This window comes from Balaenoptera physalus, assembly GCF_965194825.1.
Source record: "Balaenoptera physalus genome assembly, chromosome: 3".
NCBI lineage: Eukaryota > Metazoa > Chordata > Mammalia > Artiodactyla > Balaenopteridae > Balaenoptera > Balaenoptera physalus.
Window position 1 is genome coordinate 100,705,646 of NC_138890.1, and position 26,679 is coordinate 100,732,324.

At 35.2% G+C, this 26,679-nt stretch overlaps 1 protein-coding gene across 8 annotated transcripts in view; it reads left to right on the top strand.

The window, feature by feature from the left end:
• The window catches only part of SKIC3 (SKI3 subunit of superkiller complex), a 166,532-nt gene that overhangs the window by 123,366 nt on the left and 16,487 nt on the right, over positions 1-26,679 (top strand). For all 8 annotated transcript variants that reach the window (XM_082457992.1, XM_082457994.1, XM_082457990.1 and 5 more), the window contains 10 exons: positions 592-685; positions 3,279-3,356; positions 5,490-5,614; positions 6,435-6,558; positions 16,223-16,444; positions 17,506-17,578; positions 18,451-18,504; positions 18,766-18,877; positions 22,245-22,373; positions 25,667-25,782. In XM_082457992.1, the coding sequence (XP_082314118.1) occupies positions 592-685; positions 3,279-3,356; positions 5,490-5,614; positions 6,435-6,558; positions 16,223-16,444; positions 17,506-17,578; positions 18,451-18,504; positions 18,766-18,877; positions 22,245-22,373; positions 25,667-25,782 (1,127 nt within the window). The remainder of the gene's footprint in view (positions 1-591; positions 686-3,278; positions 3,357-5,489; positions 5,615-6,434; positions 6,559-16,222; positions 16,445-17,505; positions 17,579-18,450; positions 18,505-18,765; positions 18,878-22,244; positions 22,374-25,666; positions 25,783-26,679) is intronic.

The window sequence follows — 26,679 nt, forward strand, 5'->3', positions numbered from 1 at the left end:
TTTAAGAGATTTGAAGGCTTGCTTGCCAACACAACTTAAGTTGATCAGATGTGTTTCTTTCTCCTTTGTACATTAGTAGATATATGATGTTTTTTGACATTAGAATTCAAAATACTACACTGGAAGTGCCCAAATCATCTTCTGTTTCTAGAGTACAATACTGAATTTTTAAAAAAAAATACATAGAAATTGGAACAGAACCACCAAGAGAAATTGTTGCTAAATTTAATCACAGGAAGGTTTAAGTGACTAGCCAAAGAACTGGATTTCCTTACAATTCAAATGACTAGTTTTAACATGAGCTATGATTTCAAATTGTTATACCTTTGGAAATAAAAAAGTGTTTAAACTTTAACACATAAGTAGAAGCCATATGTAACTATAGATGTTATTCAATAATTTAAAAGAGTTCTGAAATGATTACTGATATTTTATAGTCAGGATAAAATCAGACTACTATTCTTAGCAATGCCCATGACCTCAGGAAATAATCTAGTGTTTAAAATATTGAAAAAAATTGAAAATAAAACTCATATTTTACAAACACAACCATTATGCACATGCAAAGAAAAGATATTTTTGGATTTCCAGAAAGAATTCAGAATTATGCTCCAGCTTTCACAATGTTGGGTTACTTAAATGAACATCTACAACTGAAGAAGGAAGCAGCAGATGCATACCAAAGGTAAAGGCTCCCTTTAATTGAAATGTGGTCCTTATTTGTCAGTTGGCCTTTTTAAGATATAGTCTCATTTTCATGAAGAAGGTACTAATAAAATGTTCTGATTCTTTTCCTGATCTTTATTTATTATTACATTTTGTATATGAAAAGATACAGTTCTAAATTTTCAGCTATATTTTCGTTTCTATTGCTCAACCTGAGAGAAAGAGAGAAAGACAGAGACAGAGAGAGAGAGAAGAAAAAATAAAAACCAAACCAAAAAACCTCTCAGGTTTTAGAAAAATCTGTCCCTTTACAGTTTGTCTCACTTTATTATTAAAGACATGTATTTATTCAGAGAAGAAATGAGATTTAAGACATGAGAAAAAATTACATGTTATTTTGAATCACTTTAATGTCTACTATATCGTATTTATTCATTCAGTAAATATTTGTTAAACTGCTATGTGTCAAGCAGTGTCCTTGGCAGTAGCAATTTAGCAGTGAATTAAAACAAACACAGGCTCAGTTCTCATGGAGCTCATGTTCTGGTGGAGGGGAGGCGCATTGTAAGCTAATAAACATCTGTGACGTTAACAATTGCTAGGAAAGAAAATCAAAGTAGAGTAAAGGGCCAGACACTAGAGAGGCAAGCAGCAAATTTGAGATAGGTTTAAGAGTTAGGTTTCCTAAGGAGGCAATTAAGGCCTGACCTGAATGAAGCAAGGCCACAAGCCATTTGGTTATCAGGGAAAGAGCATTCCAGGCAGAAGGAACAGCAAGAACAAGTGCTCTGAAGCAGGAGTGGACTTGGTATGTTGAAGAAACAAGGACAGCGTGCTTGAGTGAGATGACCAGCTGGGAGAGTGAGAGGAAATGACATCAACTTGAAGTTTTATTCTCTACAAATTAATTGATGTGTGGGGCTTCCCTGGTGGGACAGTGGTTAAGAATCCACCTGCCAATGCAGGGAACACAGGTTCGAGCCCTGGTCCGGGAAGATCCCACATGCCGTAGAGCAGCTAAGCCCGTCCGCCACAACTACTGAGCCTGCGCTCTAGAGCCCGCGAGCCACAACTACTGAGCCCGCATGCCACAACTACAGAAGCCCATGCACCTAGAGCCTGTGCTCCGCAACAAGAGAAGCCACTGCAATGAGAAGCCCGTGCAACGCAACGAAGAGTAGCCCCCATTCGCCACAACTAGAGAAAGCCCGCATGCACCAACAAAGACCCAACGCAGCCAAAAAAAAAAAATTAATCGATCTGTGAATAAGAAAATCACTGTTGATCTTGTGAGTACTAGACGAAAAGTTAAAAGACCTGATTGCCTAACCTCTGAGGCACATCACTGCCCTAAATCTAAGTAAACAGATGTTTAGAAGAAGCCTTGTCAGATAATAAATAATCGAGGTGTCCCATATGCTTTGCCATCCTTGTATGGATCTCTCTGTAGTTAAAGAAGTAATCACTAGATGGTACTGGAGGCTGTATAATCAAGAAGTTATTTTGCCAGGTGTATGTGGAGAGAGGTTTATGAAAACCCACAATTCTATTTCTTTCAACGTTACAATAAAGTTACCAATAAAGAAACTGTAGAAATTTGATAGTATACAACAGTGAGCAGGATTTTTAAACAGAGAAAACTAGGCAGCTATAGAATGCTTGCTACTTTTTTTGGTATATATTATAATCACAAATATTGTGAGTCTAACACTGGTTATACCTTTGCTTAAGATGGCAACTCCATAGCCACTTGGATATACACCACTCTTTCTTGACTGATCACCACTGTTGTTTTCTCCTTAAACAAGTATTTGAGACTTGAAATTACAAATTAGGTATAAATCTAACCACAGGTACAGTCTTTAATATGATACTGTTTCTATAATACTGTCTTTTAGACTTCTCTGGCAAATTTTTGTTTTTCATGTAACATCAGGGGCATTAAAAGCTTTTCTTGGCTATTTCTCCCTGGCTAATCTTTAACAGAAAAAAAAGAAGTCATTAAATATCCAACTCCTTTAGTTGTTGAGACATTTCCCTGCTTGCCCAAAGGGGACTGAGCATGAGAAGGTAAAAATATGGGCTGTCAGCATGTTGTTGTATTTATTCTAAGCCTCTTAGGACTCCTGATGACTCATTCCCATCTCTGAATTCATTATTGTCTAAATATCTTTCTGTATGTAGCAGGTAAAGTCACATGAAAGCACTCAATTTCCTGGCTTCCTACCTCAAACTTCTAGTATATACATAATTTTAAGAGTGTACTATGTACTTCAAATTCTATATACTTCAAATATGTCAAAACTTTAAAACATCAACCCAGTTGTTCCCCATGTTTAGATTAAAATCTTTGGAATATTTAAAGCTCAAGTATGGTAAGTGATTTCTCTTATTAAGAGGTCACTTTTTATTATTTTCCTGACAATCTAAAATCTATTAAGTGCTTTTGCGGTACCAGTTTAATAAAATATAAATAAGCTGTTATGGAACTAGTTAAATAATTAGTAGAATTAAATGAAGAAAACAAAAATCTGTAGATTCAGTTAAGGAGGAAGAGTAAAAGAATGCTATTGCACGTAGATAATTTAAAATACCTTGTCCTTTTTTTAAAGGGCAATTTTGTTGTTACAGACTGCAGAAGACAGAGATGCTTATAATGTTACAATAAGGAATTATGGCAGATTGTTATGGTAAGCATATTTTTTCCCATTAATTCCATGAACCTAACAGGTTTTTCTGGTGAAAACTATGGGGCTAGTGAGGTGATGACCAGTTTCCAGAGTAGTGGGTTGTGTATGAATGAGTACGATGATGACATTCCCCCAGGATACATCATTCCCACTGTACCAAGCTGTGTTAACAGTTTCCTGTCCCTGTAATGACCCCTAGCCCCAGTGTCCTTTGTGAGGACCAGATGTAGAACTGATGGTTGTGAACTAGACAGGAGAGGTAGTTACTGTTTCTAATAGTAGAAGTCTAGTTAATTGGAAGAGGATTAGATTTATTCTGATTTGATGTATATTCTTAAACTGGGGGTGGGATTAAGGGTCCAGAAACCCTTTTGAGATAGTACACAAAAAGTTTTGTATGTGTGCATTTTGGGGGTGGGGAGGGAGCAATATCACTTTCTTCAGAGTCTCAAAGACTTCTGACTTCAAAAAAAAGATTGAAAAAAAAATAGGTTGGAAACCAATTGTTTCAGAGGATAGAACTCGGTTCGGACAGTAGGAGTGTTAATGGGAGGAAGACTTTTGGCTCAAGTTAAGGAGGCATTCCTCAAATTGAGAGCTGCCCCAAAATTGAATGTTCCAGTTTGAAACACATTATTAGAACTATAGTTTGATATTTTGGGATTCGTACCTACATCTTTTAAGGAGCTACATAGTAGAAATCGGAGGTAGCCAGTTCATTTCTTGTATAACTGTGTAACTAAATCATATCTATAGACAGAAAATTTTCCCTGTTTTGATTGCTTCTCCTTTTAATTCTTTTAAATTGTTGTGTTTAGGAGTTGATAGAGCTCTGTCAGTTTCAAGATTTTGTTGTAAGAAACTGTATGGAGCAAAGTATCTGTTCTCTTTAGTTAGATGTTTCATATAATGTAACTGTTTTTGAAGAAAATTTATACCTCCCATTGAAAATAGGTCATCTGATTTCTTTTTGATTTGTTTTTATTATGAAATATGTTAAACATGCAAAACACAGCAGTAGAGTATGGAGCATAATTTAATGAATAGTCACCATTCAGATATAACAGATCTTAAAATTCTGTTATAGGTTTCAGGTTTCTTTTTCAAAAAAAAAGTTACAAATAAAGTTGAAGCCCCTTGTGCCCTTCTCTAGTTCAATTCTTTTTCTCTACAACAGTTATCAAATGTTTGAAGATAGTGTTCATTAAAAAAATACTTTAAAAATACATGTATGTATCCATAAACAATCTAAGGTAATCCTCTTCCCTTCATTAAATATTTATCAAAATTTGAGTTAATGGATTTTTAAATTCTTTCACCTTCATAAAATTAATTTTAGAAGCAAATATTGCCTATATTTTTAGCTCCCACTCACACCTCCAAGATTAAAAAGATTTTATGAAAAGATTTCTAATAACACATTAAAAATAGAAGCAGTTTCTGATTATAGTGATAGATACCAGAAATCAGAGTCTCAAAGGTACAATGAGTCTGTACCAGGTGGTGGCAGCTTCTCTTCATTTTTAAGTAAACAAAACACGTTTTTTTATTTTGTTGTTATTAAAAAGCATTCTACTTTAGTATCATGTATAACAATTTTTACTTTTATTCCTATTAAATACAGAAAAGATAATGTATAGTTTTGTCTGTGGGATTTTAGTGTATCTATATGCCCTCCAAAAAAAATGGATGTGCAGATAAACAGTTTACACAAAGGCTGGGTTTGGTTATGACTTGCTAAGCTTGTCAAAGATGCTCATAGGGTAATATTTAACTAACATATTAAGCTTAAAAAATTAGAGTTCTGTATCCAGGTCAACTTGAAATTATTTTTACAACAGTTTAATTCAAGTTTGTTAAAAAAAAAAAAAGACAGTTTGTAATTCAGCAGAACTGTTCATTTTCACACATAATTTAAAAGAAAAGTGTGAAGTTAAATCCCCCTAGTGCATCCTGTTGGAAATAAGTGATATGCCTTCTATTTTAATAAAAGGCTTTTCTACAGCTTTAACACTGATAGATGAAGTAGGTTAAGTTGTTAAAAGAGCTTTAGTATAATAATATTTCTGAATTTTCATGATATAAGCCAAAATGATTTTTGATATTAAAAGTAAGTTATGTTTTGCTTCTTAGCTCTATTGGTGAATATGATAAAGCTATCCAGGCTTTTAAGTCAACACCCCTTGAGGAGTTAGAAGACATCATAGGTTTTGGATTGGCTTTATTTATGAAGGGTCTGTATAAAGAGAGCAGCAAAGGTAAGTGCATTGCTTAAAGCTAAAGGATACTTTCTACTTTTCCAGAGCTGAGAAGAATTTAATCATGATGAACTTACATACAGAAAGATGTAATATTAAGATGGGGGTAGGGGTTGTAGTGTTTATTAAAAATCTGACTAAAAGTCAGGAACGTTAAGAGGTACTTTTTATCTGTTCCTTCCTTTAGTACATTATTATGATGAATAGTCCTTTTAGCAGTGTTACGAACTGAATGTTATCTTTGTTATTTAGATGAGGAAACAGACCCAAGATCACTTAGGGTACAGGTATAAGGTAGCATTTGAAAGCAAGTATTTACTACTACACAGTGTTTCAATGTATATTTCTGATAAATGAAGGCCTCAACCATTGTTAGTAATAATAAATTTTGGTTTCTCCAAAAATGCTTATTGAGTGCATTTTCACATATATGGCCCAGCCTATGTGTGTGCAGCTCATTTTAAGTACTGCTTAATGGAGTTGCTGGTCTGTAAATGGGAATGTGGGTGATACCTCAATGGCTGTAGACCTCCACTTCTTTTGAAGATACTGATTCAAACCTGCCTATAGATTCTAAAGAAGAAAATTGAGAAATATCACATAATAACCCGAATGATATTCCTAGAATCACCTTGGAACAGCTAAACCAAGTTAGATATTCTAAATTTTTATTCCATTCACTTGAGAGCAAGGGAACAATAAGATGTAATTTTAGTTAGACCCTTTTAAAAAATAGGATTAGGAAAGGAAAAATCCCACCATTTGTCCGTCAGGATTGCTTTTATATTGTTTTGTTTTTGTTTCCAACTCTATGTAACAGCCTATGAGAGAGCCTTGTCTACTGTTGAATCAGAGCAAGACAAGGCTCATGTCTTGACAGCTCTGGCAATAGCAGAGTATAAACAAGGAAAAATGGACGGAGCCAAGACATTGTTATTTAAATGGTATGTATAGTTGACATCAACACTCGACATGACCAGATACTTAAATATTGGGTTAAAATTTGGAGGAACGTAAAATGAAGTTCTTAATGTTTCAGGAACATTTTTGTGAACAACAGGGATTGGGCCCACCTGGTTCTGAACTGATAGTCACAGGTGGAGCTGGAGATCATGGCTTAATTCTTAATTCTGGATTCATCGAATCCTTCAAAACCATCCTATACTCTGTGTGTATTATTTATTTTTTTAAAACAGTAATTGATCAGCTCATCTCTTAGGATCATAAAATTTTAATGAAGGCAGTCATTAACTGGCTTGTTTTTGGCCCCGTTAAGTTTCCAAAGAGACTTTTTTTCCTCTTTCCTATTCAGATTAACCTGATAAAGTTCATTTAAAGTTGAGTCTTTAAAAATGTGTGTATACATCAATATAAATTGTAACTGTTTATTTTTGGGATAATTTAATAAAATAACAGCCTCTGATATCTGTGATTACTTATGTGGTATTTTTTTAAAAATAATTTATTTTATTTTATTTTTGGCTGCGTTGGGTCTTGGTTGTTGCGCGTGGGCTTTTCTCTGGTTGCAGTGAGCAGGGGGCTACTCTTCATTGCGGTGTGCAGGCTTCTTTTTCTTTTTTTTAATTTTTGAATTTTATTGTATTTATTTTTTTATACAGCAGGTTCTTATTAGTCATCAGTTTTATACACATCAGTGTATACATGTCAATCCCAATCGCCCAATTCATCACACCACCATCCCCACACCCCTGCTGCTTTCCCCGCTTGTTGTCCATACGTTTGTTCTCTACATCTGTGTCTCAGTTTCTGCCCTGCAAACAGGTCCATCTGTACCATTTTTCTAGGTTCCACATATATGCGTTAATATACGATATTTGTTTTTCTCTTTCTGACTTAACTTCACTCTGTATGACAGTCTCTAGATCCATCCACGTCTCAACAAATGACCCAATTTCGTTCCTTTTTATGGCTGAGTAATATTCCATTGTATATATGTACCACATCTTCTTTATCCATTCGTCTGTTGATGGACATTTAGGTTGCTTCCATGACCTGGCTATAAATAGTAAATAGTAAATAGTGCTGCAATGAACATTGGGGTGCATGTGTCTTTTTGAATTATGGTTTCCTCTGGGTATATGCCCAGTAGTGGGATTGCTGGATCATATGGTAATTCTATTTTTAGTTTTTTAAGGAACCTCCACACTGTTCTCCATAGTGGCTGTATCAATTTACATTCCCACCAACAGTGCAAGAGGGTTCCCTTTTCTCCACACCCTCTCCAGCATTTGTTGTTTGTAGATTTTCTGATGAAGCCCATTCTAACTGGTGTGAGGTGATACCTCATTGTAGTTTTGATTTGCATTTCTCTAATAATTAGTGATGTTGAGCAGCTTTTCATGTGCTTCTTGGCCATCTGTATGTCTTCTTTGGAGAAATGTCTATTTAGGTCTTCTGCCCATTTTTGGATTGGGTTGTTTGTTTGTTTAATATTGAGCTGCATGAGCTGTTTATATATTTTGGAGATTAATCCTTTGTTGATTTGTTTGCAAATATTTTCTCCCATTCTGAGGGTTGACTTTTCTTCTTGTTTATGGTTTCCTTTGCTGTGCAAATGCTTTTAAGTTTCATTAGGTCCCATTTGTTTATTTTTGTTTTTATTTCCATTACTCTAGGAGGTGGATCAAAAAAAATCTTGCTGTGATTTACGTCAAAGAGTGTTCTTCCTCTGTTTTCCTCTAAGAGTTTTATAGTACCCAGTTTTACATTTAGGTCTCTAATCCATTTGGAGTTTATTTTTGTGTATGGTGTTAGGGAGTGTTCTAATTTCATTCTTTTACATGTAGCTGTCCAGTTTTCCCAGCACCACTTATTGAAGAGACTGTCTTTTCTCCATTGTATATCCTTGCCTCCTTTGTCATAAATTAGTTGACCATAGGTGCATGGGTTTATATCTGGGCTTTCTATCTTGTTCCATTGATCTATGTTTCTGTTTTTGTGCTAGTACCATATTGTCTTGATTACTATAGCTTTATACTAAAGTCTGAAGTCAGGGAGTCTGATTCCTCCAGCTCCATTTTTTTCCCTCAAGACTGGCTATTCGGGGTCTTTTGTGTCTCCATACAAATTTTAAGATTTTTTGTTCTAGTTCCGTAAAAAATGCCATTAGTAATTTGATAGGGATTGCGTTGAATCTGTAGATTGCTTTGGTTAGTATAGTCATTTTCACAATATTGAATCTTCCAGTCCAAGAACATGGTATATCTCTCCATCTGTTGGTATCATCTTTAATTTCTTTCATCAGTGTCTTATAGTTTTCTGCATACAGGTCTTCTGTCTCCCTAGGTAGGTTTATTCCTAGGTATTTGATTCTTTTGTTGCAATGGTAAATGGAAGTGTTTCCTTAATTTCTCTTTCAGATTTTTCATCATTAGTGTATAGGAATGCAAGAGATTTCGATGCATTAATTTTGTATCCTGCAATTTTACCTGATTCACTGATTAGCTCTAGTAGTTTTCTGGTGGCATCTTTAGGATTCTCTATGTATAGTATCATGTCATCTGCAAACACTGACAGTTTTACTTCTTCTTTTCCAATTTGTATTCCTTTTATCTCTTTTTCTTCTCTGATTTCCGTGGCTAGGACTTCCAAAACTATTTTGAATAATAGTGGCGAAAGTGGACATCCTTGTCTTGTTCCTGATCTTAGAGGAAATGCTTTCAGTTTTTCACCATTGAGAATGATGTTTGCTGTGGATTTGTTGTATATGGCCTTTATTATGTTGAGGTAGGTTCCCTCTATGCCCACTTTCTGGAGAGTATTTATCATAAATGGGTGTTGAATGTTGTCAAAAGCTTTTTCTGCATCTATTGAGATGATCATGTGGCTTTTATTCTTCAGTTGTTAATATGGTGTATCACATTGATTGATTTGCGTATATTGAAGAATCCTTGTGTCCCTGGGATAAATCCCACTTGATCATGGTGTAGGATCCTTTTAATGTGTTGTTGGATTCTGTTTGCTAGTATTTTGTTGAGGATTTTTGCATCTATATTCATCAGTGATATTGGTCTGTAATTTTCTTCTTTTGTCATATCTTTGTCTGGTTTTGATATCAGGGTGATGGTGGCCTCATAGAATGAGTTTGGGAGTATTCCTTCCTTTGCAATTTTTTGGAAGAGTTTGAGAAGGATGGGTGTTAGCTCTTCTCTAAATGTTTGATAGAATTCACCTGTGAAGCCATCTGGTCCTGGACTTTTGTTTCTGGGAAGGTTTTTAATGACAGTTTCAATTTCATTACTTGTTATTGGTCTGTTCATATTTTCTATTTCTTCTTGGTTCAGTCTTGGAAGGTTATACCTTTCTAAGAATTTGTCCATTTCTTCCCGGTTGTCCATTTTATTGGCATAAAGTTGCTTGTAGTAGTCTCTTAGGATGCTTTGTATTTCTGCGGTGTCTGTTGTAACTTCTCCTTTTTGATTTCTGATTTTATTGATTTGAGTCCTCTCCCTCTTTTTCTTGATGAGTCTGGCTAATGGCTTATCAATTTTGTTTATCTTCTCAAAGAACCAACTTTTAGTTTTATTGATCTTTGCTATTGTTTTCTTTGTTTCTATTTCATTTATTTCTGCTCTGATCTTTATGATTTCTTTCCTTCTGCTAACTTTGGGTTTTGTTTGTTCTTCTTTCTCTAGTTCCCTTAGGTGTAAGGTTAGATTGTTTATTTGAGATTTTTGTTTCTTTAGGTAGGCTTGTATAGCTATAAACGTCCCTCTTAGAACTGCTTTTGCTGCATCCCATAGGTTTTGGATCATCGTGTTTTCATATTTGTCTCTAGGTATTTTTTGATTTCCTCTTCGATTTCTTCAGTGATCTTTTGGTTATTTAGTAACGTTTTGTTCAGCCTCCATGTGTTTGTGTTTTTTATGTTTTTTTCCCTGTAATTCATTTCTAATCTCATAGCGTTGTGGTCAGAAAAGATGCTTGATATGGTTTCAATTTTCTTAAATTTACTGAGGCTTGATTTGTGACCCAAGATGTGTTCTGTCCTGGAGAATGTTCCGTGTGCACTTGAGAAGAAAGTGTAATCTGCTGTTTTTGGATAGAATGTCCTATAAATGTCAATTAAATCTATCTGGTCTATTGTGTCATTTAAAGCTTCTGTTTCCTTATTTATTTTCATTTTGGATGATTTGTCCATTGGTGTAAGTGCAGTGTTGAAGTCCCCCACTATTGTCGTGTTACTGTCGATTTCCTCTTTTATAGCTGTTAGCAGTTGCCTTATGTATTGAGGTGCTCCTATGTTGGGTGCATATATATTTATAATTGTTATATCCTCTTCTTGGATTGACCCCTTGATCATTATGTAGTGTCCTTCCTTGTCTCTTGTAACATTCTTTATTTTAAAGTCTATTTTATCTGATATGAGTATTGCTACTCCGGCTTTCTTTTGATTTCCATTTGCATGTAATACCTTTTTCCATCCCCTCCCTTTCAGCCTGAATGTGTCCCTAGGTCTGAAGTGGGTCTCTTGTAGAGAGCATATATATGGGTCTTGTTTTTGTATCCATTCAGCAAGCCTGTGTCTTTTGGTTGGAGCATTTAATCCATTCACGTTTAAGGTAATTATCGATATGTATGTACCTATGACCATTTTCTTAATGGTTTTGTGTTTGTTTTTGTAGGTCCTTTTCTTCTCTTGTGTTTCCCACTTAGAGAAGTTCCTTTAGCATTTGTTGTAGAGTTGGTTTGGTGGTGCTGAATTCTCTTAGCTTTTTCTTGTCTGTAAAGCTTTTGATTTCTCCATCAAATCTGAATGAGACCCTTGCCGGGTAGAGTAATCTTGGTTGTGGGGTCTTCCCTTTCATCACTTTAAGTATATCATGCCACTCCCTTCTGGCTTGTAGAGTTTCTGCTGAGAAATCAGCTGTTAATATTATGGGAGTTCCCTTATATGTTATTTGTCATTTTTCCCTTGCTGCTTTTAATAATTTTTCTTTGTCTTTAATTTTTGCCAATTTGATTACTATGTGTCTCGGCGTGTTTCTCCTTGGGTTTATCCTGTATGGGACTCTCTGTGCTTCCTGGACTTGGGTGGCTATTTCCTTTCCCATGTTAGGGAAGTTTTCGACTCTAATCTCTTCAAATATTTTCTCTGGTCCTTTCTCTCTCTCTTCTCCTTCTGGGGCCCATGTAATGTGAATGTTGTTGTGTTTAATGTTGTCCCAGAGGTCTCTTAGGCTGTCTTCATTTCTTTTCATTTTTTTCTTTATTCTGTTCTGCAGCAGTGAATTCCACCATTCTGTCTTCCAGGTCACTTACCCGTTCTTCTGCCTCAGTTATTCTGCTATTGATTCCTTCTAGTGTAGTTTTCATTTCAGTTATTTTATTGTTCATCTCTGTTTGTTTGTTCTTTAATTCTTCTCAGTCTTTGTTAAACATTTCTTGCATCTTCTCGATCTTTGCCTCCATTCTTTTCCTGAGGTCCTGGATCATCTTCACTATCATTATTCTGAATTCTTTTTCTGGAAGGTTGCCTATCTCCACTTCATTTAGTTGTTTTTCTGGGGTTTTATCATGTTCCTTCATCTGGTACATAGCCCTGTGCCTTTTCATCTTGTCTGTCTTTCTGTGAATGTGATTTTTGTTCCACAGGCTGCAGGATTGTAGTTCTTCTTGCTTCTGCTGTCTGCCCTCTGGTGGATGAGGCTATCTAAGAGGCTTGTGCAAGTTTCCTGATGGGAGGGACCGGTGGTGGGTAGAGCTGGCTGTTGCTCTGGTGGGCAGAGCTCAGTAAAACTTTAATGCACTTGACTGCTGATGGGTGTGGCTGGCTTCCCTCCCTTTTGGTTGTTTGGCCTGAGGCAACCCAACACTGGAGCCTACCGGGGCTCTTTGTTGGGGCTAATGGTGGACTCTGGGAGGGCTCATGCCAAGGAGTACTTCCCAGAACTTCTGCTGCCAGTGTCCTTGTCCCCACGGTGAGCCATAGCCACCCCCTGTCTCTGCAGGAGACCCCCCAACACTAGCAGGTAGGTCTGGTTCAGTCTCCCCTGGGGTCACTGCTCCTTCCCCTGGGTCCCGATGCTCACACTGCTTTGTGTGTGCCCTCCAAGAGTGGAGTCTCTGTTTCCCCCAGTTCTTTCGAAGTCCTGCAATTAAATCCCAGTAGCCTTCAAAGTCTGATTTTCTAGGAATTCTTCCTCCTGTTGCCGGACCCCCAGGTTGGGAAGCCTGACGTGGGGCTCTGAACCTTCACTCCAGTGGGTGGACTTCTGTGGTATAAGTGTTCTCCAGTCTGTGAGTCACACACCGAGCAGTTATGGGATTTGATTTTACTGTGATTGTGCCCCTCCCGTCTCATTGTGGCTTCTCCTTTGTCTTTAGATGTGGGGTATCTTTTTTGGTGAGTTCCAGTATCTTCCTATAGATGATTGTCCAGCAGCTAGTTGTGATTCTGGTGTTCTCGCAAGAGGGAATGAGAGTACGTCCTTCTCCTCCGCCATCTTTGTTCCTATCTCTGCAGGCTTCTTATCGGAGTGGCTTCTCTATTTGTGCAGCATGGGCTTTAGGCACATGGGCTTCATAGTTGTGGCACACAGGCTCAGTAGTTGTGGTCACAGGCTCTAGAGTACAGGCTCAGTTGTTGTGGCACACGGGTTTAGTTGCTCTGCAGCATGTGGGATCTTCCCGGACCAGGGCTCAAACCCATGACCCCTGCATTGGCAGGTAGATTCCTAACCACTGCACCACCAGGGAGGGCATACATGGTATTTTTTGACTTTTCGAAATTTTTTGTATGCGGGGAAAGTTGACCTTAATTCCTTAAAAAGCAGGAGATGATTAATGGATGCTATTGGACAGTGGTTATCAACAAGTGCTCTGTTGGCATTTTCAGTGGTACTGATCTTCATAGTACAGAATTGTTTCTCCCATTGCAGGAAGATCTTATCCCTGTCCCCCGTCTGTTAGTTGCTAACAGCACTCCTCAATCATTGTGAAAACCAAAGAAGTGCCTCCACATCTCCAAATTATGCTCCCGTGCCAAAGGTTAGGGGGATGGAGATGACTAGATGGTACTAGTTGAGAATGACTTCTATAGGATAAGCTTTGGTTTTGTTTATTCGTGGTGGTACTTTTGTTCCATCCTGATTAAGGTAATTTTCTTGTATAATAAGTAAGCAGTTCTTTCTCTTCCTCTTAGCTATTTTGAGAAAACCAATCAGAATTTTAAAAATCTTGTCACTTTACATGGATATACTCATGTAATGTGAATATATGTTCAGAAAATCCAAATTTGCAAATAGCTTGAGAAAAAGAATCATAGATGCTAATATGTTGCTTCAGTAATCAAGAGCGAAAGTAATGCCAAATTAGTTATGATTAGATTAGTCTTGGGTTACTGTTTAAAACAGTAAATGAAACTGTTTTGAACATTAGTAGAAGTGGGGAAAAATAGTAGAATATTTTCTTATTCTTTTCTCCTCTTATGAGGGAAAACCTTTACCTCCTTTTTTTGCGTTGTTGGGTCCAGGGCTAGGTATTTTAGCTGATCTATGTTTTTTTCTTTGTTTTTGGTTCTCTGCATGTCATCTTTCAAACTGAACACTGCAAACTGCTCACTTTCCTGCCCCTTTGCATTCTTTTCTTTGACTTCCTTTCTATGAATAATTCAGTTACCCGTTCTTTATTGATCTTGTTTGGCATTCTTATGTTGGGAACAAAGCAGTGTCCTCGGTGCTTAGGGGGAGTGTGAATAAGTTCAATACATAAGGGGAAAAAATCTGGTTACCAGCATCATAGAATTTATGATATAAATAGCTACATGTAAAATTCTAGCACATGGTACAGGACATGCAGGTACCGTGCATTCAGCATGTGTTAGCTTAATGGGATGTAGTCATTTCAGTAATAATTTAGATTTTGTATTTTTTTGTTTTTTTTGGGCTGCATTGGGTCTTCGTTGCTGTGCGCGGGCTTTCTCTAGTTGCAGTGAGCAGGGGTTACTCTTTGTTGCGGTGCGCAGGCTTCTCATTTGTGGTGGCTTCTCTTATTGCAGAGCACAGGCTCTAGGTGTGTGGGCTTCAGTAGTTGTGGCATGCAGGCTCAGTAGTTGTGGCTCGTGGGCTCTAGAGCACAGGCTCAGTAGTTGTGGTGCACGGGCTTAGTTGCTCTGTAGCATGTGGGATCTTCCTGGACCAGGGCTCGAACCCATGTTCCCTGCATTGGCAGGCAGATTCTTAACCACTGTTCCACCAGGGAAGTCCCTAGATTTTGTATATTAATACATATTAGAGTATATAGGTTTGTTCTCTTTTGAACGAAGGCACAAATTAGAATTTCTTCTTTTGTTGTTAGTATTGGAATTTATATTTTACTATTTGCTTTTTTTTTTTTTAGTTACAACTTACAGTGTGGTTTATTTGTATTGATGGAAATGACTGTAACTAATTGATATTCTTCCATATTTGGATGCCTCCATCTATTAACCCTTATCGTAAAAAGAATTACTATGGATGCTTTCAGTTTACTCCAGAGCTGCCCATGAAAATTCATGACTTTGTAGCTGTTTGTCAGAATCAAATTCTAAACAGCTTGTTGTCCCCTCCCCCCAAATAATAGAAAGACATAGTGGTAGGTATGTGATATTTTATAATGTTACAGCTGTTTATATTATATTTTAATGAACTTTGTTTAACAAAATTTTCAAAGTTCCTATGTTTTGTTACAGTACAACATTCATAATTATTATTAGAAGTAGTTAAGTTTATAAAGAGCTAAGGTTTTCTTCATTTTAATTAATAAGGATTCCTAAACATTATTGACTTTTACCTCCATAAGGCTAAATCAGATTTCACAGGTGAAGAAGGAAAAGAAAAAAGCTGGATGTTTACATACAAAATTTAAATTCTCCTTCAATTATAAACGTGCTCACTTGGAATATGGTGGATATAGATAGTTTTTGTAATTATTATATATTGCTCTTGTTTCAAATACCACAGAACAATAAGACAAAAGCTTTTTGGGAATGATAAAAATCAGATCTTAGGTTAAGGATTTTTCTTTATTATTCATACCTTTTAGGATTTTATTGAAACTAAAGATTTTAGCGAAATTATTCTAATTATTTACCTAGAACTGTGACCCAAAGATGCTGTGCTGTATATTTGTTTCTAAATGTAGATAAAATGACCAGAAAGGAAATTTGGCTATTGATGCTCTGCGAAGGCCATTGGTACTTTTAACTGCTTCAGAAATTCAGGGAAACGGGACTTCCCTGGTGGTCCAGTGGTAAAGAATCCGTCCTGCAATGCAGGTGACGTGCGTTTGATCCCTGGTTGGGGAACTAAGATCCCACATGCCATGGGGCAACTAAGCCACGCACCACAGCTACTGAGCCTGCGTGCCGCAAACTACAGAGCCCGCACGCCACAACTAAAGACCCAACACAGCCAAAAAAAAAAAAGAAATTCCGGGAAATTACTGTTCCTAGAAACCATGGAACTTAGTTTTATAGTTATCTTAAAGCTGGACTGTAGTTTGGTGAATCTATAAGTAAATTGTTTTTTCTACCAACTGTTAAGTGTGTTTTAATAGTTACAGACTATTGTACTCATGGCTAATAGGCGATTAAAAATATATTTACAGCTCTATCTTAAAAGAACCAACCACGGAAAGCCTTCAAGCACTGTGTGCTCTAGGATTGGCAATGAAGGATGCGACACTGTCAAAAGCTGCACTTAATGAGTTACTGAAGCACTGCAAACAGAAAGACAATGATTATCAGAGGTGCCTTCTTACTTCAGCGATCTATGCACTGCAAGGTCGCACTGTGGCAGTGCAGAGACAAGCATCTAAAGCTGTTCACAGGTAAATTCTGTACTTGTGAACTTGGGGTCTAGTTATACTTGATGAAGTTGTCTTTGATGTTTGGACCTTATTAAGACTATACAATGAGGTAAGCATATATATTTGGAAACCAAGTTGTGGTTTTATGAAACTGTACATAGGATCATGTAACTGACTACACGTTATTTCACCTCTAACAATTTAAATAAAAAATTCAGTTGGTAAAGAGAGAACAGAAAATCTTTCAGATTAAGGCCCAAATCTTGTTTTTTTTTTTTAAGAACATGAAAAGTTTATTCACAAATGAAGGAATAAAAATGGTTAATATACAAGAAAATATCTGAAAATTCATTAATAATACAATAAATGCAAATTTTAAGAATAAAGATACAATTTTTGACAAATTGACAAAGATTTTTAAGCTTTTTAAAAAAATTAGGCATACTGAGTAAAGGCAGTTTATACAAGGAGGACTCATACAGGACCTGTAAGTGGCCACAAAACACTTTCCCCAAATTCTCCTGTACCAGACCTTGTTTTAATATGAAAGCCCTTACGAATTCTCAGGTTTGTGATGTTGTCAGTTTGTTATCTGATACCGTCCAGTTTGATGGTTTTAGGAATTTTTTGGCCACTCAAACATTCATTAATATTCAAAATTTGGAAAATAGAAAGCTGTTATCACTAGCAACAGTGGTTATTTATTAGATTTATTTTTAGCAGTAAAGTGTTATATCTGTAGTTTATTTTCCTTCCACAGTTCTCATCTCTGTGTTTTCTTCGAACACAACGTATTAAATTTCCTTAACCTTTCTGAATTGGATCTCATGGCTCTGTAATCATCACACTGCTGATTTTTCTTTCTTATTTTAATAAAAACTGTAGGTGTATATAGGAGATGTAAAGTATGTTTCTAAAAATTCAGTCACTTTTAACCACACGTAGAGAATTAATTTGAACTTGTTTTAGATGTCTAAAAGATGTTTAACTTAGATACTAAATAAAATGTTGATTTTGGGGGTACTTTTTGTGATTAAAGTAACCACCGTCTCTAAGCCCTCTGCTTTTGATGGTCACTATAGTAACCCAGCTGATCCTGCTCTGTGGTCTTTGTTGTCCCGAGTGGTTGCTCAGTACACTCAACGAAATGCAAAGGTGAGTAATGTTCTAAATTCTGGCAAAAAGATAAAATAACTTATGATGTGGTATATAATATAATTTTAAAGTATCAATATTAACATTATCACTCTGGAAAATAATTAACTAATAGAGCAAGGGAGTTCTGTTATTTAGTGAAGTTTTTCATTAGTCATTCAACAAGTAGTACATGGAGTTTCTTCCATGTACTGTTGTACTGCTCTGGGTGTTACGGAAGATACAAAGAAGGAGGTGGACTCTTTTGAACATGTATAGATTGTTACGTTATTCTTATAATTCACTTTCTTTTCCAGGTAAAATGTCTAATTGAATTTCTAAAAATTAAGGATTTCAGATCGACTTTATGAAAACTATCGTGCTGCATATATTTTCCTTACTTTTAGTACTGAGTTGAATATTGAGGTGGTGGTGGTGAGGTTCATGATGCTCTGAACTTTAGTTACTTATTTTACTGGGGACTGTGGACATTTTAAAAATACTAAATTTTCGTGGAGTAAAAACTATGTTAGTTTATCTTAAAATAAGTTTTGTGGTCTCTCTTTTTTTTCTTTCAGTCTTTGTTTCACAATCTTGTGTATTGTTAGAAAATTGTATATTTGTTTGTTACTACTGTAAAGTCATGTAACTTTTGGACCTTTAATGAATATTTTAAAAGAGCAGAGTTGAACTGATCATAGTAGAAAAGATTTTCTTTTATAAAAATATTAAACTGCTTTTTTAAAGTTGGTACTTAAGGAGTTTAAAAGTTACAAATGTGATAAAGCTGAACCTTTCAAATGACTTAATGTAAAGATTTTATCAGTCTTAATTTTTACTTTTTTGTGAAAGTTTATGCATTTATATAAGTAATAATTTGTTTACTATTATAGGGAGGTGCGGTAGCAGGAAATGTGGCTCATATTCTGGACTCAAATCATGGAAAGGTTAGTTTGCCACAATTCAAAGGAAATGTTAAATAATATTATTATTATTTAACATTGGAAATGTTAAATAATATTATTATTATTTAACATTGGAAATGTTAAATAATATTATTTACTGTTAAATAATATTGTTATTGATGAATAATTTTTCTTCTTAGGCTTAGGGATCACATCATATCCAATATAGTACTACTTTTAGTCACTTTGAAAATCAGGGAGCTATGAAGAGAATTGGTTAACACCCTTCCTTTCTCTTTGTAGAAGGCATTACTATACACTGCAGTAAATCAGTTGGCTATGGGAAGCAGTTCAGCAGATGGTGAGAAAAATACTGCACTAAAGGCCATTCAGAAGGCAGCTCTCCTTTCTCCAGGTGAATATAATGTGATCCATTTCATTATTTAGGATTCCGTCCATCTTGCATTTGTGTTAAAGAAGCAAAGTTTGTGTTTTTATGAAATAAGGGAATTTTAAAATATTTTAAGATCTTGCATGTTATTTGATTACTGCATTCAGCTACTGATATTTAAGAGATAATCAGTTATTGAAGCAGGCTCAAAGGAATATCTGTTTAAAGATACTTCATTAACCATTATTGAAACTCTGAATTATATATTTTCAAAAAGTGGTTTTATTTCTGTTTTCCATCAGTCTGGTTTAATGAGGTTTATTTATAGCTAGTAAATTATTTAATAAACATGTTTAGTTATTTTTATGTGTAGTTAACTTCTTGAAGAGTGGAGATATGTCTTCTGTGGTAACTGTTAGAACTGCCAAGGTGCTGGCCTCACCTGAACTAATTTCTTAGTTCTAACCAGAGTCGTATGTATGCCATTGGTCACAAAAGGCACTGGGGAACTGCATATAACCTGCATCAGCATGCTTCCGTTACCACTGCTGGAGAAATGCTGTAGAGGATTGGAATGTCTAACAAAGTAGGGTCATGGGATATATTTTTACATAATATTATTTTTAACATGAAATATAGCTTTAAACAGTATATTCCCCCAGAGCACTTCATACATTTGCTGGATCAGAATGCTATTGCTTTTGGCCAGGGACTGTGGGGAAACACACAAAGAACAGGTTCAGTACTATCTTCACAATAAATGATAAGGATCCTAACTAAACTTCGGAGATTATTTTATAAAACAAGTAAACAAACCAATGTCCTGTTGTTTATTCTTTCTTTCATTTTTGAAATAGAACAAAACGAAATCCTAAACATTTGGTTTTATCTATGTTCTATGTTAGGTAAGTTTCTGATTTTTAAAGGTGTTCCCAAACAAATATTAGATATAGAATTACTCTCAAGAATTCTTACTGTGGATCTAGAATGATAGATGTTAGCCTTTGATTGTGTACGTGGCATACACTTTAGAAAGGTGAGATTGCCCAGCTAAGAGCTTCTCTAATCATTTTCTCTGATTTTCCCATATTATCTGGAGAAGTTCATAAACAAGGAAGCAGAGTCATATAGGAAGCTTAAAACAGGGACTGACTGATGAAGCCGAGTGCTTATTTGAGACTTGTTTGGAGTCCAGTGAAAGTGAATGTAATTGTAATTATGTGTAGTAGGTGTACATCTAACCTTTGTAGATCTTTAGTTAGACAAAGTACAGTTTTGATAGATGGTACTCCAAGGAATCTTCTCAGAAATTTAAATATAATCCCAGGAATTTAGAATTGAATGGAAAGAAATCCAATGTCTGTTAGATTAGTGCTTCTGTGATATTAAAAGGTATTTTTAGCAAACCATATTAAAAATTTTTTTAGTTTTCTAGTATTTATATATGTATAAATAATATATATGTGTATATACATATATATGTATAAATTATTTATGTGTGTATATACCTATATATGTATAATATTTATATTATCACTTTGTTTCATAGGGAATTTGAGTTGCTGGTTATCTGTAGAAGAGTTCATGAAGACAGCAATTCTTTTGAATTGTGACAAAAGAAATTGCTGCCAGCTAATGTCCATCCCCCTCCCAAAATCTAAACTATAGAATACCCTAAGATCCTTAAATGAGTTGTTCACTTAATCTTAGAAACACAAAAATTGAGTCCACTTCAACTTCATTCAGTTGCATTCAGTTATAGGATTTTAGACCTGAGGGCACCTGAGCCATCATCTAATTTAGATGCCTTATTTTGTAGAAGTATGTGTTCCAAAGGAAGAGTGGCTGCACAGTTAATTAGTGGCATTGTTAGACCTAAAATCCAGATCTAAGATTCAGTCATCTGCCTTTCATTATATAGTATTCAGATCTCACCATAAGTTCTAGGAAATGGTCCCCATTTTCTTATTCTGGATTTGATTATGTCTTATGATATTTAAAATAAGGTAGGCATTATCTGGGGAGAAATTATTTTATAATATCAAGGTATGTATTTAATTTTTTACAAACATTTTTGGTCTACATAAGATTTCTAATGATTCTTGTACAATTAGCAGTAATACTGGCTGTCTATAAATGAAATACATGTATTTCAGCCATTTGATAGGAGATATATATTGGATGGGGCAGTTAGGTAAGAAAAAAATTAAAAACTAGAGCTAAGAAGTATGTTTAAATGACTGTATTATTAACTGGAACCCCTTGTAGGATTTAAAAATTATCCATTTGTGTTTTTAAGGGTAATAGGACTGAAAATATTAACCATGTAAATATTAACCTGCAAAATATGATTTGTGAAACAAAAGACCAAACAAATTAAAAAGCCTAAGTTCCAAATCCCAATCCAGCTTTCTGTTTTCACAATTAACTTTCTTGAAAAGAGGAGTCTAGGGGCTTCCCTGGTGGCGCAGTGGTTGAGAATCTGCCTGCCAAGGCAGGGGACACGGGTTCGAGCCCTGGTCTGGGAAGATCCCACATGCCGCGGAGCAACTAAGTCCGTGTGCCACAATTACTGAGTCTGCACTTCTGGAGCCTGTGCTCCGCAACAAGAGAGGCCGTGATAGTGAGAGGCCCGCGCAGCGCGATGAAGAGTGGCCCCCGCTTGCCACAACTAGAGAAAGCCCTCGCACAGAAACGAAGACCCAACACAGCCATAAAAAAAAAAAAAAAGAAAAGAAAAGAGGAGTCTATACTCATAATCTCTTTTATTACCTTCTCAACCCACTGCTATTGGGCTTTCCCTCTTCCCTTGAAGCTACTATCAAGGTGTGAAGGAAGGAAGGAAAGATCAAATGGATGAAGGGATACATCAGTGTAATCATAATTGCTTCCTTGGAATGATAAAGTGACTTTTATGCTTGGCTGTTAAAACATAGGTAAAATGGCGTTGTCTTGAGCTTTTCCTTTGTCTCAGACTTTTCTTAAGAGCTGAGAAATTGTGTTATCTTTCTTTTCCTATGACTGAGCCTTTAATATAGGGACAGTGATGAACACAAGTGTCTCTGTGAGACTTGCCCTTGGTATTCAGTGAAAGTGAATATAATTGACCTTTCCACAACAGCGTAGTACTCTAGGCAACTCACGTAACCAGCCATGGAAGAAGAGTTAAATAGGATATTTCTTATCCTCTGATGTGTTTGGAAAAAATGGCAAATCTTAAAGGATGAATATAGTAATGTGCCTTATAAACTAGTTTTTCTTTAAGAAAATGGAATTTTTCTGGAGATAATATTTCATTTGTTGGTATTTGTAAACTCTTACTTTTATTTTTGGTAGTTTTTCAGCAACATGTTGATATTGACAGCCTCCTAACTGTATTTCCTGTGTTTAGGTGATCCTGCTGTCTGGGCTGGGCTAATGGCAGCTTGTCATGCTGATGATAAACTGGCCCTAGTGAAGAACACTCAGCCAAAGAGGATGGATTTACACTTGGCACTGTTATCTGCTGTTTCTGCTTCAAGTAAGTTTAAAAAAGCATTTCATACATGATATATTCCAGATAAAGTATTCAGAAGGATATTGCCAAAAGGTAGTAGGCAGAATTAGCCCTACATGAAAGGCTATTATATTCTCATCTAACAAAGCTTAAAAACAAGTCTTAAGGAGTTTACCTGCATACAGAGCAAAGCTCAAGAACATTACAGGAATACAGAAATATTCATCAAGGTAAAATTCACAATGTCTGGTATCCAGTTAAAACTTAATAGGCATGCAAATAAGCAGGAAAATACCACCCATAATGAGGAGAAAAATCAATCCATAGAAACAGATCCACAAACGACACATGATAGAAATCTCTTTAACATGTAATTAACTGTTTAACGCACATATGACAATAGCACAGAGGCCAGGAGGGGAAAATGGAAGTATTTTGTTGTAAAGTTTTTATACTGTAAGTGAAGTGGTATAATATTACAGTCATCCGTAAGGATTTGGGATTTGTTTCATGACCCTCCTCAGATACCAAAATCCACCGATGCACAACTCCTTTATATAAAATGATGTAGTAATAGTTGACTCTGCATGTCCATGGGTTCCACATCCATAGATACAGAAGATCACCTGTACTTAAAGGTAGACTGTGACAGGTTAAAGATGAATACTCTAAACCTTAAAGTAGACACTAAAAAAATAGAATTTAATTAATAAGCCACCAAAGTAGAAAAAATGGAATTATATAATACAAAAAGGAGCAAAGGGGAACATAGAATAAAGAGAAAACAACACAATAGAGTTAAACCCAACCATATCAATAATCAAGTTAAGTATAGTGGTCTAAATACCCCAGTTAAAAGGCACAGATTGACAGATTGGATAAAAAAGCAAGAGCTAACTATATAGTGCTTAAAAGAAACATAAACAAATATAAATCTACATTTAAAGACCAAAATAACCTCACAGTACTATATATAAAATAGAAGAACAGCAAGGACCTACTTTATAGCCCAGGGAACTATATTCAATATCTTGTAATAACTTATAATGGAAAAGAATCTGAAAAAGAATATATATGTATATATTTATATATATGTATAACTGAATCACTTTGCTGTACACCTGAAGCATTGTAAATCAGCTATACATCAATTTTAAAAAGATGCAAATAAAAAGACAAAAATGACCTAAAAAGTAAATGGAAAAAGATATACCATGTCAACACTAATCAAATGAAAGCTGGAGTGGCCACATTAATTTCCTACAAATTAAGATTTCAGAGCAAAGAATGTTTCCAGTGATAAGGAGGGTCATTTCACATTGGAATCAATTCATCAAGAGGACAATTTAGGCACCCAGTAGCAAAGCTTCAAAACACATAAAATCTGTGTTGTATTTCCCAATAAAATAGGTAGAAAAAATGAAAAATTATGGAAAAATACATGAAACAAACTTATAGAACTGAAAGGAGAGATAGATAAATTCATAATTATAGAGATTCAACACTCTTCTTTTGATAATTGATAGAACAATTGGACAGAAAATTAGTAAAGATATAATTAAAAACTTGAAAAACACTATCAACTAACTTGACCTAGTTAGAACTTACAGTTCTCCTAACAACAACAGAATGCATATTTCTGTCAAGTGTACACAGACTATTTACCCATATATATCAAATTGTGAGCCATAAAACAGGTCTAAGTAAATTTAAAAGGATTCAAATCATACAAAGTATGTTACCTTAATACAATGGAATTAATTTAAAAATCAATAACCAAAAAAATCTGGAAAATTCTCAAATATTTGAAAACTTAATAACATACTTCTGAATAATCCAGGTCAAAGAATAAGGCAGAAGGGAAATTAGAAAATATTTTGAACTGTATGAAAATGAAAAAACAACATATAAAATTCTATAATACTCCTAAAACACCTGCTTATATGAAAATATTAGCATTACATGTCCACATTAGAAAATAAGAAGGGCCTCAAATCGATGATCTCAGCTTCTGCCTTGAGAAATTAGAAAAAGGAAGGGGAAATTAAATCCAAAGTAAGCAGAAGAAAAGAAAATAGAGTAGAGATCAATGAAATAGAAAACAGAAAATCAACAAAAGCAAAATCTAGTTCTTTGAGAAGATCAATGAAATTGATAAACCTAGCCAGGCATCAGATAAAAAACAGAGAGTACCATTGTCAGGATTGAAAGAGGGTACAACACTGTAGCTATTAAAAGGCTCATAAGAGAATCTCATGAACAACTTTATGCCATTAAATTTGGCAATGTAGATAAAATGGATAAATTCCTTAAAAGATACAGAGCTCACTTAAGAAATAAACTGAATAGCTTTATGTCTATTAAAGACACGGAATTTATAGTTAAAAATCTTCTTATAAAGAAAACCCCAGGACCAGATGGATTCTACCAAACATTTAAGTAAGAAATAATACCAGTTCTATACAAACTCTTCCAGAAAATTGAAAAGGTGGTAACACTTCCTGACTTATTCTATGAGATCAGCATTATGCAGATACCAAAACCAGACAAAGACATTACAAGAAAACTACAGAACTACAGATGTAGAAATTTATAACAAAACTTTAGCAATTCAAATCCAGTAACACACAAAAAAGATAATAATAATGATCAAGTGAGGTTTATTGTAGGAATGCAAGGTTGCTTTAATATTTGAAAATGAATGTAATTTACCATGTTAACTGCTATGAAAGATGCCAAAGAGTTTATATTTTATGATTTCATTTATATGAAATTTTAGGTAATGCAAACTGATCTATTGGGAGTGAAAATGATTAGTGACTGGGGACAGAGGAAAGGAGGAGAGATGGGTTGGAGACAGAAGTGATTACAAAGTAGTAGGAGGAAACTTTTCCTGATGATGGATATGTTTATTATCTTGATAGTAGTGATGGTTCACAGATGTATTCTTATGTCAAAAGTCATCAGATTTACAGCTTGAATATGTGCATATGTGCAGTTTATCATATGTCAATTATATTGCAATAAATCTTTACTTTTTTTCAATAAAGTATTTTCAGTTTTACTGAAGATAGTGATTTTTTTTAATGTAAGTCACAAGTATGTAAAGTCTTAAGTTATTCAGCTGTAAATATTCCTGCTATGAAACTTTGCAGAAACCTGTCTCATGTTGAGATAGTCTATGGTATTCCAGTGGTATGTGTAAAAGTTATATATGCATGGTAATTTAATTGTAATACTTCTTAACAACTGATTACTTCTCTGAGAACACATTATAAATTGCAGAAAAAAGTAACATTGACTTTTTTTTAATAAAGACAAAGAATTCTTTGAAAATTACAACCAATCTCTTGAAAAGTGGTCTCTCTCCCAAGCTGTCACTGGTCTAATAGACACAAGAAGAATAGCTGAAGCTGAAGCCCTCTGCACAAAGGTATTGTTATGGAATTGAGATTCATGGATTCTTATCCTACTTGGAAAATAACTTCAAAAATAGAATGCACGTTATTTAAAGAGCATTTGGTGGTGGTGGTGGTGGTGGTGGTGGTGGTGGTGGTGGTGGTGGTGGTGGTGGTGGTGGTGGTGGTGGTGGTGGTGGTGGTGGTGGTGGTGGTGGTGGTGGTGGTGGTGATGATGATGATGATGATAATACCCAATATTAACTGAGTACTTACTGTAAGCTAGTTAATACATTTAGTACTTTGTATTTGACCTTCACAACAATCCCATGACATAGGTATTTATTATTATCCCCATTTTTACAACTGAGAAAACTAAGGCTTAAAGAGGGTAAGTAATTTGCACAGGAGTTCACAGGTAGAAATTGATGGAGTTGCTGTTTGAGCTCACATTTGTCTGACTCTTAAGACTCAAGGTTTTAATCTTTTTTTTTTTTGATACCATTGATTTCTAGTTACACTCTTCAGAATGCTATGTTTTCCAGTATCCCTACATTTTTCCAAAGTTCTGAACAATGTAGAATGACTGTGGGGATTGTGAAGTGGGTGACGGGAATTATTGAGTAGTCAGTTTTTACCTACCTGGATTGTAGGCTGTGTGAATAAATTCTTACACTTTGCCTAACCCATAGTAGGGTCTCAGTAAATATTTATTGAATGAACAAATCAGTTTTGTAAACCTACTCAAAAATAATTTAATGAATAAGTGGAGTTTTAAACATCATTTTTCCTGAAAACATCTATTTTCATAAATGCTTACCAGGGAGAAGGTGTTGTCTTTCTAGAAATGTTTTTTGAAAGATCAATATAAATTTTACAGAGAGAGAAGAATGGATCTTTGAAGATCCCTTTGGTCCTTGAATTCTCTGAAA